The 13,229-nt window shown below is 46.5% G+C and overlaps 1 protein-coding gene across 1 annotated transcript; it reads left to right on the forward strand.

Annotated features, from left to right (window-relative positions):
* The first annotated feature begins 2,876 nt into the window (after nucleotides 1-2,876).
* LOC115651210 (olfactory receptor 1052-like) lies at nucleotides 2,877-3,819 on the forward strand. The gene is given in 2 exon segments (XM_030562165.1): nucleotides 2,877-3,187; nucleotides 3,189-3,819. Coding segments are annotated over 2 exon segments (942 nt in total).
* The last annotated feature ends 9,410 nt before the right edge of the window (nucleotides 3,820-13,229 follow it).

The raw sequence follows: 13,229 nt of genomic DNA on the forward strand, positions 1-13,229 counted from the left end.
GCAAGCAGCAAGTAAAATCTAATGATCCACTAGAAAATCAGGTTGAAGGTATAATTTTGACCTAAAATTTCTTAACTGATCAGAGAGCTACTTATGTAGGAAATGACCCCTTCAGCTGAAGCTGCTACATCCAGGATCTAAGCAGCAGCACACAGCAGGTGAATCGTTGTGTTGCTAGGTAGTACCCTGGGCTTGGGCTGTGTCTGGGGAGAGGGATGGTGCTGCAGATAACAGCAAAACACTTTTGATTCATTTCATGTGCTGTCGTTATTAATTGTCCTCCCAAACTCTGAGTCCTTTCTCCTCCCGCCCCCTTGTAAGAGGCCACCTTGTAGGATCCCAATGGGTAGTGTATAAATCCCAGTTCATCTTCTGAGCTTTACTGGTTCTGCAACTGCCAGGCATTGGGTAGAGATTAATAATTCCTATGAGATTTCCAGAAGGATGTGCCAGAATTGACCACAGGGATCATTCACAGCAAAGCAACAGTGTTAGCCCTGGCAACACCATACTGGGAGTGTAAAGGTCACAGAAATAATCTTCCAAAAGAGTTATTCTGAAGTTACTAAACTTGGCCAAGAGGGAAATGTGACCCAAGGATCGCTTGATACCAACTAGCAGAGGGCACATAGATATACAAGGAAACCCCTGAGTCTGATATCAACACACTAGTCCATCAAATTGTGTCATGTAAGGTCTCTAATGAAAGCCTGGGCCCCACTGGTTGTCATAATCATTCAGTTTTATGTATGTATGTAAAATATGTGAAGACTTATGTATATATACAAAAAAAAATAGGATCTCTAGGTTTATGAGTTAACACAGGTCACCAAACAATAATCCACATATTCCTGGCAGTCAGAGGGGAAGAGATGCTTATCTCACTGTAACTGGTCACATGCAAATTAATTACTGTATGGACACCATTTGCAACCTGAGCAAAATGCTAATCAATAAATGATGGAAGCTACAGGGAAAAATAACACTGGTAACCTGTGTAAGGGTAAGAATCTATCTTTGAAACTACTTCTGGGATGCAGATTAACACCCAGTTATTCCTTCAACCTGTGAAAACAAGCTGCTAGCGGGATTGATTTTGAGAAGGGATCTCCGCCAGACTGCTTGAAAATGCTGGGGAAGACCTGGGGAAAGCTATCTTGTGGGTAAACCATGATTTTTAGTGACTAAAAAAGTTATGGATTCAAGCTCTGATGCCTGTCCTTTGATGTTGTTGTGCCTTGTTAGTTAAGTTTAGGCTCTAGGAAGCATGTTATGATTTTGTTTTATAAGTAACCATTTCCAATTATCTTACTTTCTATCACTTGAATCTCTGTTCTTTAATAAATCAACTTATTCTTGTTTTCTATATATCTAAGTGCTGTGTGTTAAGTAGTATGGTGATCCTAAGGTGTGTCTTGCAAGCTGCTGTGTACAATTTCTTTGGGAGTAGCGAGGCTGAGAGCTCTGGGTGTGTTCAGTGGAACAGGGGCTGAGTACACCAGAGGGACACTCAGAAGATTTGGGGGGGTTGGTGTCTGCCTATGGGTAACCTGCACAGAGAAAGCGAGGCCTGCAGAGGCCTGGAAGGCTGCGCTTGTCTTGCCACTTGCTGGTGAATTCAGGTCTAGAGCCAACGCAGACAAGACTTCCTCATGCTAAGGGTAGGTGGTGCTGAGGCGCCTCAGCTCTTGATATTCCTGTAAAGTATCACAGGAGAATTTAGCATTTAAAATAAGTTGGTCTTTAATCCCTTTTGTGATTAAAATACCCGAGTCGATTCTAATCCCCTGCTTACTCTGGGGTCAGATGCTCTGACCCTAGCAAGTCAAGTTAACAACCTCGCCCACATCTGGTCATCATTACCTGGTGATCAGGAAAACTGTGTATCTTTCCCATTGTTCTGAATAATTTATTCACCCAAAAATGCAGGTTTGCATCATCCAAAGCTTCTGGAAGACTTGTGTCAAATTCAGCGAATGGTTTCAAGGAGGAAAAAAATAAAAAAAGGTGAAATATTTCATTCTGACATTTTTGAAACAATGTGTTTCAAGGTTTTGTTTGGAAATGATATTTTATTTAAAAAAGTGTGTTAGATTTAACTTTAAAAGAACGAACATAAGAACATGAGAATGGCCGTACCGGGTCAGACCAAATGTCCATCCATCCCAGTATTCTGTCTGCTGACAGTGGTCAATGCCAGGTGACCCAGAGGAAGTAAACCTAACAGGTAATGATCAAGTGATCTCTCCCCTGCCATTCATCTCCACCCTCTGACAAACAGAGGCTAGGGACACCATTCCTTACCCATCCTGGCTAATAGCCATTTATGGACTTAACCTCCATGAATTTATCTAGTTATCTTTTAAACCCTGTTATAGTCCTAGCCTTCACAACCTCCTCAGGCAAGGAGTTCCACAGGTTCCAAGGGAGCAGAGGGTAAAAATCTGACATGTAAATGATTTTTTGGGGGGAGGAGGGAACAAGTTGCTGTTATTTTTGGATTTTTCTGGTCAATCACCAAATCAAAGCAAAACAAAAATCACCCAGCTCTAATGTAAACTCCCTTGATTTCTGCTGGGGGCAGGGGAGGGGGAAGGTTTTTCAGCTGAGCCAACAGTGAACTTCACCCTCTGGCAATCAAGTCTGCACTATGCTATAGTTTAGTGCTAATAGTTGTTCTTTGCAGATTGTCCACTTTGAAAGAGAAAGAATGAGTTACTCACACATGGGTAAAAGTACTCTTACTTTCAGCAAACAGGGTCTCAAATGGACTAAGATGCTGTCATTGGTCATACGGAATTCCAGGTCCTCACACTATTTTTTATTTATACAGAAATTCCCCTTGTGTATGTCTGCTTCAAAGCCTGTGTGAAGCAATGGCCTGGGGAAATGACACCACCGTGACTGAATTCATCCTTGCAGGATTCACTGACCATCCAGAACTGCAGGTTGCCTTCTTCCTCATATTTCTGGTGATCTATGTTCTCACCTTGCTGGAGAATTTGGGGATGATTGGCCTAATCTGGAGGGACTCCCAATTTCACACCTCCATGTATATCTTGCTCAGCAACTTGTCACATGTTGACTTTGGTTATTCCTCATCCATCGCCCCCAGGGTGCTGGTGAGCTTCTCAAGGAAGAGTAAGGCTATTTCCTACGCTGGATGTGCTGCACAGCTGTATTTTTTTTGTCTTTGGCACAGCTGAGTCTTTACTCCTTGCGGTGATGGCCTATGACCATTATGTGGCCATCTGTAACCCACTGCTCTATAGGCTCATCATGTCCAAGAGGTCCTGCATCTGGTTCTTGGCTAGCTCATACATGGCTGGGGTTGCAAATGCAACCATGTTTACCAGCTGCACCTTTCAGCTGTCCTTCTGTGGGCCCAATGTAATCGATCATTACTTTTGTGACGTCCTTCCACTCATGCGGCTCTCCTGCACCAACACTCACAACAATGAAATGTTGCTTTCTATCTTTGCTGGTTCCATACAGCTGACTACCATACTTATCAACCTCTTCTCTTATCTGTATATTACTGCTGCCATACTCAGGATCCGCTCTTCCGAGGGCAGGCGCAAAGCCTTCTCCACCTGGGCCTATCACCTGACAGCCGTGGCTATATACTATGGCACGACGGTCTTTATCTACTTACGACCCAGCTCCACCTCCTCACGGGAGCAGGACCAGGTGATCTCTGTGATCTACACAGTGGTGATCCCCATGCTGAACCCCCTCATCTACAGCCTGAGGAACAAGGAGGTGAAGGCCGCCCTGGGGAGAATGTTAGAGAAAAGAAAGTTCTCTCAGCAGCTTTGATGAATAATTTGATCAGGTTTTGCATTCCCTTCCACTCTATGTAATTTTATCATGAAAATCAAAACTCTAATGTGTTCAAGTTTTAATAATGTTTTAGAGAGGTGGCATGGTCTAACAGATAAGACACTCAGGAGATCTGGTGTAACAGATATTGCAACCCCATGCAGTATCTTTGGGACCATTATATTAAATTCCATTATATGAATGGTTTATGTATTACTGTTTTCTACTCCAGTGGGGATGGTTCCCACAGCTCCTATGGGAACTAAAACCTGAGGGTGAGGGGCATTGATTAAGGCAAGTCCCTGCGAGTAAACGCCAGAGAAATTCCAAGGGGAGTGGAGTCTGTCTCATTTAGGGCCAATGAACCTGTAACCCCTCTGTATGGTCCAGCAAGGACACCTGCTTTTAGGTTTCCAGCTCCGCAGCTGTCACCTCTCTTGGGTGGAGATGCACATCTCTCTCTCTCTTGACTGGGGTTTTCTGCGGTTCCATAGTTCCCTACCTACACTGTGAATTCCCCAGCAAGCCAGACTGCCTAAGCCAACCTGCTTTACTTTTCTCCTCAGTGATAGAAAACAGTATGATTGCTACAGTTATAAGTTACCACACCACTCTTGCTAAGCAAGAAAATTCATTCTCAAGGGGAAAACATTATAGAGAAAATATTAAAAGCAATAAAAGAACCTATATGCATGCAAATAACCTCACCAAAGATCACCCCAGCTCCAGCAAGGGCTCTGGATGCTGAACTGTCCTTCAAACCTTGCCATCAAGGGTTTTTTTTCCTATGGTTACAAGCTCACAACACCTTTTGCTCAGAACAAACAAACAGATTGGACCATGTCCTTCCAAAACTTCCCAGGAAGGATTGAGGTAGCCCTTGGATACAAGCTCCTGTCTGTTTGGAGCACTAGAAATAAGGCTCTGAATCAGTTTTAACTAAGGCTATTTAACTCAATGTCCCTCCTTTGTCCACTGGGCCTTGAAGAATCCAGTTTGAATGAGTATACATAAACCTCTCTCCAGGTAGTGGTAGCTCTCTGGAGATGTTACAACTTGAGTGAATTTACCCCTTCAACCTGTTCTTAATTTTTGGAGGGCGACAGTCCTCATGTCCCATGGAATTAAATACAATCCCTGGCATGCAATGATACATACATTTAATTCAATAAGTTTTCACATAATTCAGTAAGGTTTGTGCAGGATAATGTGCGAAATTACCATCATAGGGTCTATGGATAGACAAGATAAGTGAGATTTTTTTATTAGACCAGCTTCTGTTGGTGAGACAAGCTTCCCAGCTCTACAGAGCCTTTCTGGAGACCTGAGAAAGGGCCTATGGGACAGAGGAGGAGGATACTGGAAGCCAGGGTTCCTGGGTTCTTTGCCCAGGTCTGAGACAGTCTAGTGGGTTAGAAAAAACAGGCTTCACACCCATTCTGTGCCTGAATCTCCTTGCTAGGAGTGGCAATGTTCTCTCAAAGTTCTCTTCATAGAAGACAGAAACCAGGAATTCTAGTTCCCAGCCAGCTCTGCCCCAGCCAGACCCTACTTACCAGCCAAAACTGGGAACAGAACACAGAAGCCCTAAGTCTCAGCCCTTCCCTACAAAAGCCCATAGATAGAGGATTATCTTAAGTTGCCCAACACTCTTCCTTAAGACTGCCTATAAACACAGTCCTATCTTACAAACTCTACCCCTCAATCTAAAGGAAACCACTACTCCCTGAGCATGGTCTTTTATAAAGAGAGGCAGTCAGGCTATTTGTGGGTGGGGCTAGAGGGCCTTAGCTCGGCCCTATATTAAGGGCACTCCAGCAAACACCCACCCTTTAAAGGCAAGGCATTTGCAAGGTAGGGTGTGGGTGTGAGATATTGAGAATTCATCTACTAGGGTTGTGACTCCAGGATCTCACCTAGACATTCCTTTGGGGAAGGGAGGAGAATACTACATTGGGAGCTGAATGCAGTTGATATGAAAGAGCAGGTTTCTCTTTTCCTGAGTACATAATTAATTTGTGGAACTTCCTGCTTCAGGATATTAACCTCCCCCTCCCTCCTTCCCTCCCACACACACTTCTGTGGTTCACACATCTTGTTCTCTCAGTGTTTCTGTGTTGATTCACTCTCTCCAGCTGATTTCTCACAGTCATCAAGCACTCTTTCTGTATTGGAGTCAAAATTCAACTTGTTCCTGCTCCAGCCCCATCCTGGGACATGTTTCCTTGGACAGACTGGCTTTTGGACTGCCACTCTGTTGCTTTTGATAGCCCTAGCAAGAGCTGGCAGGAGGGTGGGGTCAGGACAGGGTGGCCAACCTTGTATTTCAAATATAAGGGACTGTTTTCATAGCACCCCTGCCCCACCCCTTCTCCCAGTATTATCATCAGTTTTAGTTTAATAATAAGCAGGACTCACCTACCTTCACCAGGGGGTATTTCTTGTTACTTATTGCAATGCTCAGCAACACATGATCTTGTAAGGAGATGAAAAAATAGGGAATATCCCTTGAATAAAAGATTGCAGGCAACCCTATGTGAGGAGGGCATGTTAGAGTGAGGGTTCTACAGGCAGGAGGTTCTGGCTTCTGACAAGGGGATATTGGGAATAGGGTATGGGAAACCTTCCCCTTCTGGGGAATGCTGGTTCCAATCTGACCCTTGGCCAGTGGCTAGCTGTCCAGGGGCAGGGATGGGAGGAGGTCTGGGAATGGCATACAGAATCTTTCCCCTCTAGGCCCCTGAATCTGTTACATTGTATTTAATGAGTTGGTGGGTTCTCAGCCCAGTGTGTAGGACAAATGTGTGCACCTCCCAAAATTCACCACAGTTGGTACCAACTGACCCCCTTGCTCACAAACCTCAGGCTGGGGGCTAGGGGCTGACCAGGCCACAGAGACTGAGCCCAGCTCTAGGGGTTACAGAGAGGCCTTCCAACTACTCCTTTTCCTGGCCACCAGAATCAGCAGGGCTGGGTAAGGAAACCTATGTGGTTTTAATGGCCTGGACAGCATCTGACAGCAGCCCTGCTGAGGCTGTCAGAGTAGCTGTGCTCATTTGGTGGTGTTAATAGACACGTGATGGGCTCTGGAGGAAGGAGAGTCCACCAGGCCTGCTGAGATGCTGCAGGTGTTGCTATTAATACAACTCCTCATAGATTAACTAGTTGTCTTGCCGCAAATGTTTAGAACCTGAGATTTGAAATCTCTGCTAGGAAATGGAAGGAGGTTAAGCTTCAGACAGGACACCTGGGTTCTAGTCCCAGCTGTGGGAGGAGAGTGGGGTCATCTAGTTAGGAGCTGGGGTGGGGCAGGGCTGGGAACCAGGACTTCTGGGTTCTATTTCTGGCTCTGGGAGTAGGGTGGGGAGAGAAGAGAGTCAGGACTCCTGGTTTCTATCTGCAGCTTGGGAAGGGAAGTTTTTTGGGTTTGACCAGGAGAGTTGGAAGCCAGGACTCCTGGGACCTACTCCTAGTTCTGGGAGGAGAGTGGGGTCTAGTGGTTAGAGAAGGACAGAGAGGTAGCCTGGTTGTCAGGACTCCTGGGTTCCATTCCCAGCTCAATGGGAAAAGTCTAGATGTGTTTGCATTTCCACCCTACTGAGCTAGTCTTACAGGGTGAGAAAGGTGTGCAGTTACAGCATGAGGCTGATTGTTGTGCAGACCCTGTGCAGAGCTTTTTCGTGGTGCTTCCCTTGCTGCAGAGAGAAGGAGAATGAGCTCAGAGTGTCTCAGAGCTTGGTGATGGGGCCTGACTTTGGGAGCAGGGACTAGATCACGCAAGGACATTATTTCCTCTGGTGATCAGGCTCTGAGCCCTGCTCGGTCCTGGGATCCCTAAGGGAGGGTCCAGCAAGCAAAGCTTTGTGACAGCATGAGCAGGAACTGAGTGATTCACCCATCCCAGCCTGGGCTCCACCGGCTGGGGGCCCTAAGCCATTTTGCTGTGTGCAACATGTAGGTTTGGGATGGGAGAGGTGGGGATTCTAGGGCAGGGCACAAAGAGTTAACATCCCCCCCCCCCCAAATTGGGAGCATGTTTAATCCTTGAGCAGCTGGGGAGGGGTGCTCTTGAGCTGTAAGGGGTGACGCTTCGGGTGCTGAAGAGTAAGGTGCCATGCAGGGGTTTGGGGAAAGCCACATGACATACAGAAGTGGGTTCAGGTTCTGGGATATAGGGCCGTTGCTGTGTTATGGAGTATGGGGGCCTCTGATCCAGGGGGGCACGGGCTGGCTCAGAGGGATGGGGAATGGGACACAGGCCTTTCCCTTCCAAGGGGTCTTGGCTCTGATCTAGTCTGACGGCAAGGAGACTGGCTGGCTGGCGGAGGGGAGCGAGAAATGGGGGTGGATCCACAAGCATCTGGAGAACCATCAACAGGCCCTACTGTCCTCTGGGGTCCTATGTCTTGGGGAGAGCCAACAGCTGCAGGCAGCCCCTTTACTCAACACTATCCCCACATTTTCCACAGGTTGGGTTTGTCCTGGAAGTTATCTCACTGCTGAGGGTGACCTGGATTGCAAGGGAGGGTCTTCTGCAACAATGCAGATTCCACCCTACTAATTTCAATGAATGTTTGCAATGTCTTTGAAACACATTCAGATTTTAATAATGCACAGTGGACCCACTTTAACCACACTTCCAAACTTTATTGCAAGTTACGCAATCTCAGTTTGGCAGGCACAGACTTTCTAATCATGCCCACCGGGAGCTTATTAACATGGTCAGAAGCTAATACCATTTCTGGAGACATGGGTCAATTACACTAAACTGATCATCTCAGGTCCTGAGATGGAGATATCTGGAGATGTAACTTCCCTGGATTTTGCATTTTTGTTTTGTGGCCAGAGCCAGGGTGATTATTTTGAACTAGCGTGCATAATCACCAAAATGCATTGCCTTGTTCCTCATAGGGGAATTAAACAAATAACCAGCAGAGAATTCCCTAAGAGGGAACATACAGAGACAGAAATTAATTACTTGATTTGTAACTGCAAAACTGCACAGAAGATACATTTGAAATTCAAAACTGTTGTTGCAGTGACTATATTAATATTAGTCAAATATTAATATTAATTCTACTAATGTCAGACCTACATATCCACCTCTCTCTCTCTATAGCCCACATACCCTCTGCCCAGACCTTGTAGATCAGGATGGACACATCTTGATTGGATGCACCTTAATACCATGGGAAAACAGCAAAAGAATATGGACAGAATAAACATGTTTTAAACTGAAACTGCTATCACAGCCACAGGTTACAAAACAGGCCCTCCCATAGGATAGAATAATTCCCTTTGCTGCAGGAATGATTGGAATACTCTGACTTGTGGCATGAAGGACATGAGACTATCTGATAATCATGACCTTTTCTAGCCTTAAAATCTATGGACCTGTGTACCAATTTAATTTCCTGTTTAAAAATAAAGCAAAGAGAAACCTCTGTGTTTGGAACTATTTCGGTGAATTCAGAGAGGAATAAAAAAAAATTAAAACCAGTTGCTAAAGACAGAAAAGAACATTTTGAAAATCCACCCACTCCCCAAATAGACAGTGCACTTCATTTCTCATCTGTAGCAACCCTCCTGGCATTTCTATTTCTATTCCTGTATCCCCTGGCATTCCAGTCCTGTCCAGCTCATTTCTAATCTGCAGGAGTCCCACACATGCCCCCAGCTCTGCATCAAATCCTAATTTGCATCACCCTGGTTTCCATTACATTAAATATGTAGGATATGTGTGCACGTGCACACACACACGCACACACACAAAACCTCCACCAACACACTTTAGTGTAGATGGTAGACAGCGTAGCATTTGGGGTGCCTGTGGCAGGGCAGGGAGGTGCGCTGTAGTGGGGGCAAAGACAACATTGGAGGCTGGGGACTGGCTAGAGCAACATTTAGGGCGCTAGCCTGTTAGATGAGGTGAGTTCATGCCCCTGCCCCCTGTCATACTCTTAGAGTGTCAAACATATTGTAGGTTATGTCTACACTACCCGCCGCATCAGCAGATAGTGCGCAATTGATCGGGAGTCAATTTATCGTGTCTAGTCTAGATGCAATAAATCAATCCCCAGCCACTCTCCCATTGACTCCAGAACTCCAGCGCCACGAGAGGCGCAAGTGGAGTTGCTGGGGGAGCGGCGGCAGTCGACTCTGCGCCGTGAAGACGCCGAGGTAAGTCGAACTAAGATACATTGACATATTTCCATAGCTGAAATTGAGTATCTTAGGTCGATTCCCACCCGCCCCCCATTGTAGACCAGGACTAAGAAGATGTTGACTGATACATGCAAGGCAGCAGCAGAGGGTGCCAGAGAGCTACCTCTGCCTGCAGCACCAACTACAGATTGCAAGGTGCTGCGACACGGTGATAATTGGAGCCACATGAGGAACTTAGATAGCTAGACCTGACCCATAACAACCCCACTAATTCTTTGCCTGGATCCCCTGGAATTGCAGTCACAGCCTGTCCACACAGCTCTGCTGATGCCCCTCAGTCCTGTTGTGCTACAACCCCCTGCCCCAATGTTTCAGTATTTGCCCCCTACAGCTCTGCTAAAGTCTTTTCCATAAAATATTCCATGCATAAACACACTGAATTCCTTTCGGCTGATAAAGCCTGAAGTGCAATGTAATGGAACAACATGGGCAGAATTGCTTATACACTAGGAGCTTTGTGTACTGAAGGGGGCCGGGTTTTCTTGCAATCTCCATCCTAAAGGAAGTCCAAGGTCCCCAGGCCATTTCCTTCCCAGAGGCGCCTTAATCTGCGCAATGGTTCCAAGCTCACTGTGGACCAATACTGAACGAGGAAGCACTGCCGTGGACTGGGTGTGTTGAAGTTCTCTGCTGCCACGCTGTCTTTGTGCATCTGAGAGGCATCACACAGATTGCACTAGCTATGAGGGAATGTGGAGCAGAGTGTGTCCGGGAACAGGAGTATGAGTTATGGCGTTGGGCCCTAGAGATAGTGTAATGAACCTGCTGGCTCATGGTCAGATCCCACCACCCACTCCACCCCAGAATTAGCTGGAGGAAAAGGATTGGGCCACAGCTTCTTCTGGGAGGGGATCTAGTTAATGTATGACCACCAGAGAGTGCTGTCTTACTCACGTTCCGCATTGTGACAGTAGAGGGGTCTGTGTGAACAGGTAAGGCAGTGACACCCAGAGGGCAGAAGAGGATCAGGGTCAGCCAGCGAGCTGCTGAGAGTGGGCAGTGGCCGGCCAGAGGCAGCAGTCTGGGAGCTGGTTGTGGGAGAGGAGGACAAGTAGTAGGCAGCCTGAGAGCAGGCCCAGAGGCCGGGGATGAGAAGTTGTAAGCCGAGCATTAAAGCACCTGAGGCTCTCAGAAGGCGAAGTGTTTAATGGGCACCCACCAAGGGACGGAGAACCCACCAAAGGCCTAGGGCTTGGAGGGCCCACCATGCTGATCTCTGTGTTCATGGTACACGGAGCTCACTAGAAGGGACTGGTAAACTCACAGCAACACCTTCCACTGGGCACAGTAGATTTGATAGAAGCAAAGGAAGAGCTGAATTATTTCTTGCATCAGGTGGGCCCCGACTGTGCCTGTTCGGCACAGCCAGCCTAGATCCTTACAGGTATTTAGGTGCCTAATTCACATTGAGATCAATGGGGCCTGGATATAAAATCAATAGACCTATTAAAGTCAGTGGGACTTACAGCAGGCCCATAGGGAACAGCACCTCTTCCTGTCCGGGTCCCGTCATCTCTGCTGCCTTTTAAGAGGGAGGGGGAACATGACACTATCTCCCCTCTGCTTCCTCCCTGTCCCCCCTCCCTCCTTGGGGGATTAGCAGGGAGCGATGCTTGGACTCAGAAAGTGAAGAAAATGTAGTTGTGCCAGCTTTCCATGCAGGGGCTCTATGGTGGAAACTTTCCTTGCACTGTCTTCTTAACCCTGCACGTTCAAGCAAGGACAATGTGACCATTTGCAGGCAACTGCTCCCCTAGAAACTTAGCTGTGCACAAATCCCCAGGCGTAGAAAACACGTCCTGCATCAAAACTATGTGTTATAATTGCTTATAGGACCCAAGACCCTCAGCACCAAAGCATAGGCCCATACCCCTTGAGTGCACAGTAACTCCGTTTGCTGGTCTCTGTAGTAGATTTTTATCTTCTCTATGGACCAGCCACTAGACAGGGGCAGAGTGCATTTAGCTAGTATGTTACATGCACTCAGAAAGTTTTCCCTGGGCAAAATGCTCCCATAGAACTTTAAATTTGCTTGTTTGTTTATGGCCAATGTACATTAGCAGGAGACCAGGGCAATTAACTTGAACAGAGCATTTATTGTTTACACCTGGTCCACTGGCATCAATAGAGTTATGCTGACTCAGAGCAGCCAGGGATCTAGTTTTCACAGGGCTGAGTGGGGGGAAAAACAGTGATGTTTAAAGAATTATAATGCGAGTTTGATTCCCATTAGCACTTGCTACCTTTATGGGTTTGGGTCTGATGTGGGGGACAGAGGCTAGAAGAGTGAAGCTGCTCACTGGAGTCAAGCTTTTCAAAAGTGAATAGTGGTTTTGGGTACCAAGCTTGAAGCACCTCACAAGGACTGGACTTTCAGAGAGTGCTGAGCACACAGCTGTGATGAGTCAGATCACAGAAACCACCTTGGGAGCTGCCACCTAATGTGCCGAGACTACTTCTGCCCCTGCTTTCCTGCCCTGGCTGCTTGGGACGTCAGAGCCCTGCCTGGTTTGAGCCAGACCCGCTAGCCTGCAGCAAACTCAGACCCAGGTCTGAACCACGTCCCCTACAGCTGTGGGCATCTGGAAGCAGCTTAAGAAATGTTCTTGTCTTTAACACTCAGATGCCCAACTTCCAATGGGGTACAAACCCTGAATAAATCCATTTTACCCTGTATAAACCTTATGCAGGATAAACTCATAGTTTGTTCGCCCTCTATAAGACTGATAGAGAGATACACACACCTGTTTCCCCCCCCACCCCCAGTACTAATACATACTCTGGTTTAATTAATAAGTAAAAAGTGATTTTATTAAGTACATACATTGGACTTGAGTGGTTCCAAGTAGTAACAGACAGAACAAAGTGAATTACCAAGTAAAATAAAATAAAACACACAAATCTATCTCTAATACAGTAATGAAACTGAACACAGATAAAAACCTCACTTTTATTGGTGTTCCATTAAGCTTCCTTTTACAAACCAGTCTCCCTCTAGTCTGGGTCCAGCAATCACTCACACCCCCTGTAGTTACTGTCCTCTGTTCCAGTTTCTTTCAGGTATCTTCTTGGGAGTGGAGAGGCTCTCTCTTGAAGCAGCTGAAGACAAAATGGAGGGGTCTCCCAGGAATTTTTATAGACTTTCTCCTCTGGGTGTACACCCCTTCCACTCCCTGTGTTAC

The sequence above is a fragment of the Gopherus evgoodei genome, chromosome 4 (genome assembly GCF_007399415.2).
Source record: "Gopherus evgoodei ecotype Sinaloan lineage chromosome 4, rGopEvg1_v1.p, whole genome shotgun sequence".
In the NCBI taxonomy this organism is placed as follows: domain Eukaryota; kingdom Metazoa; phylum Chordata; order Testudines; family Testudinidae; genus Gopherus; species Gopherus evgoodei.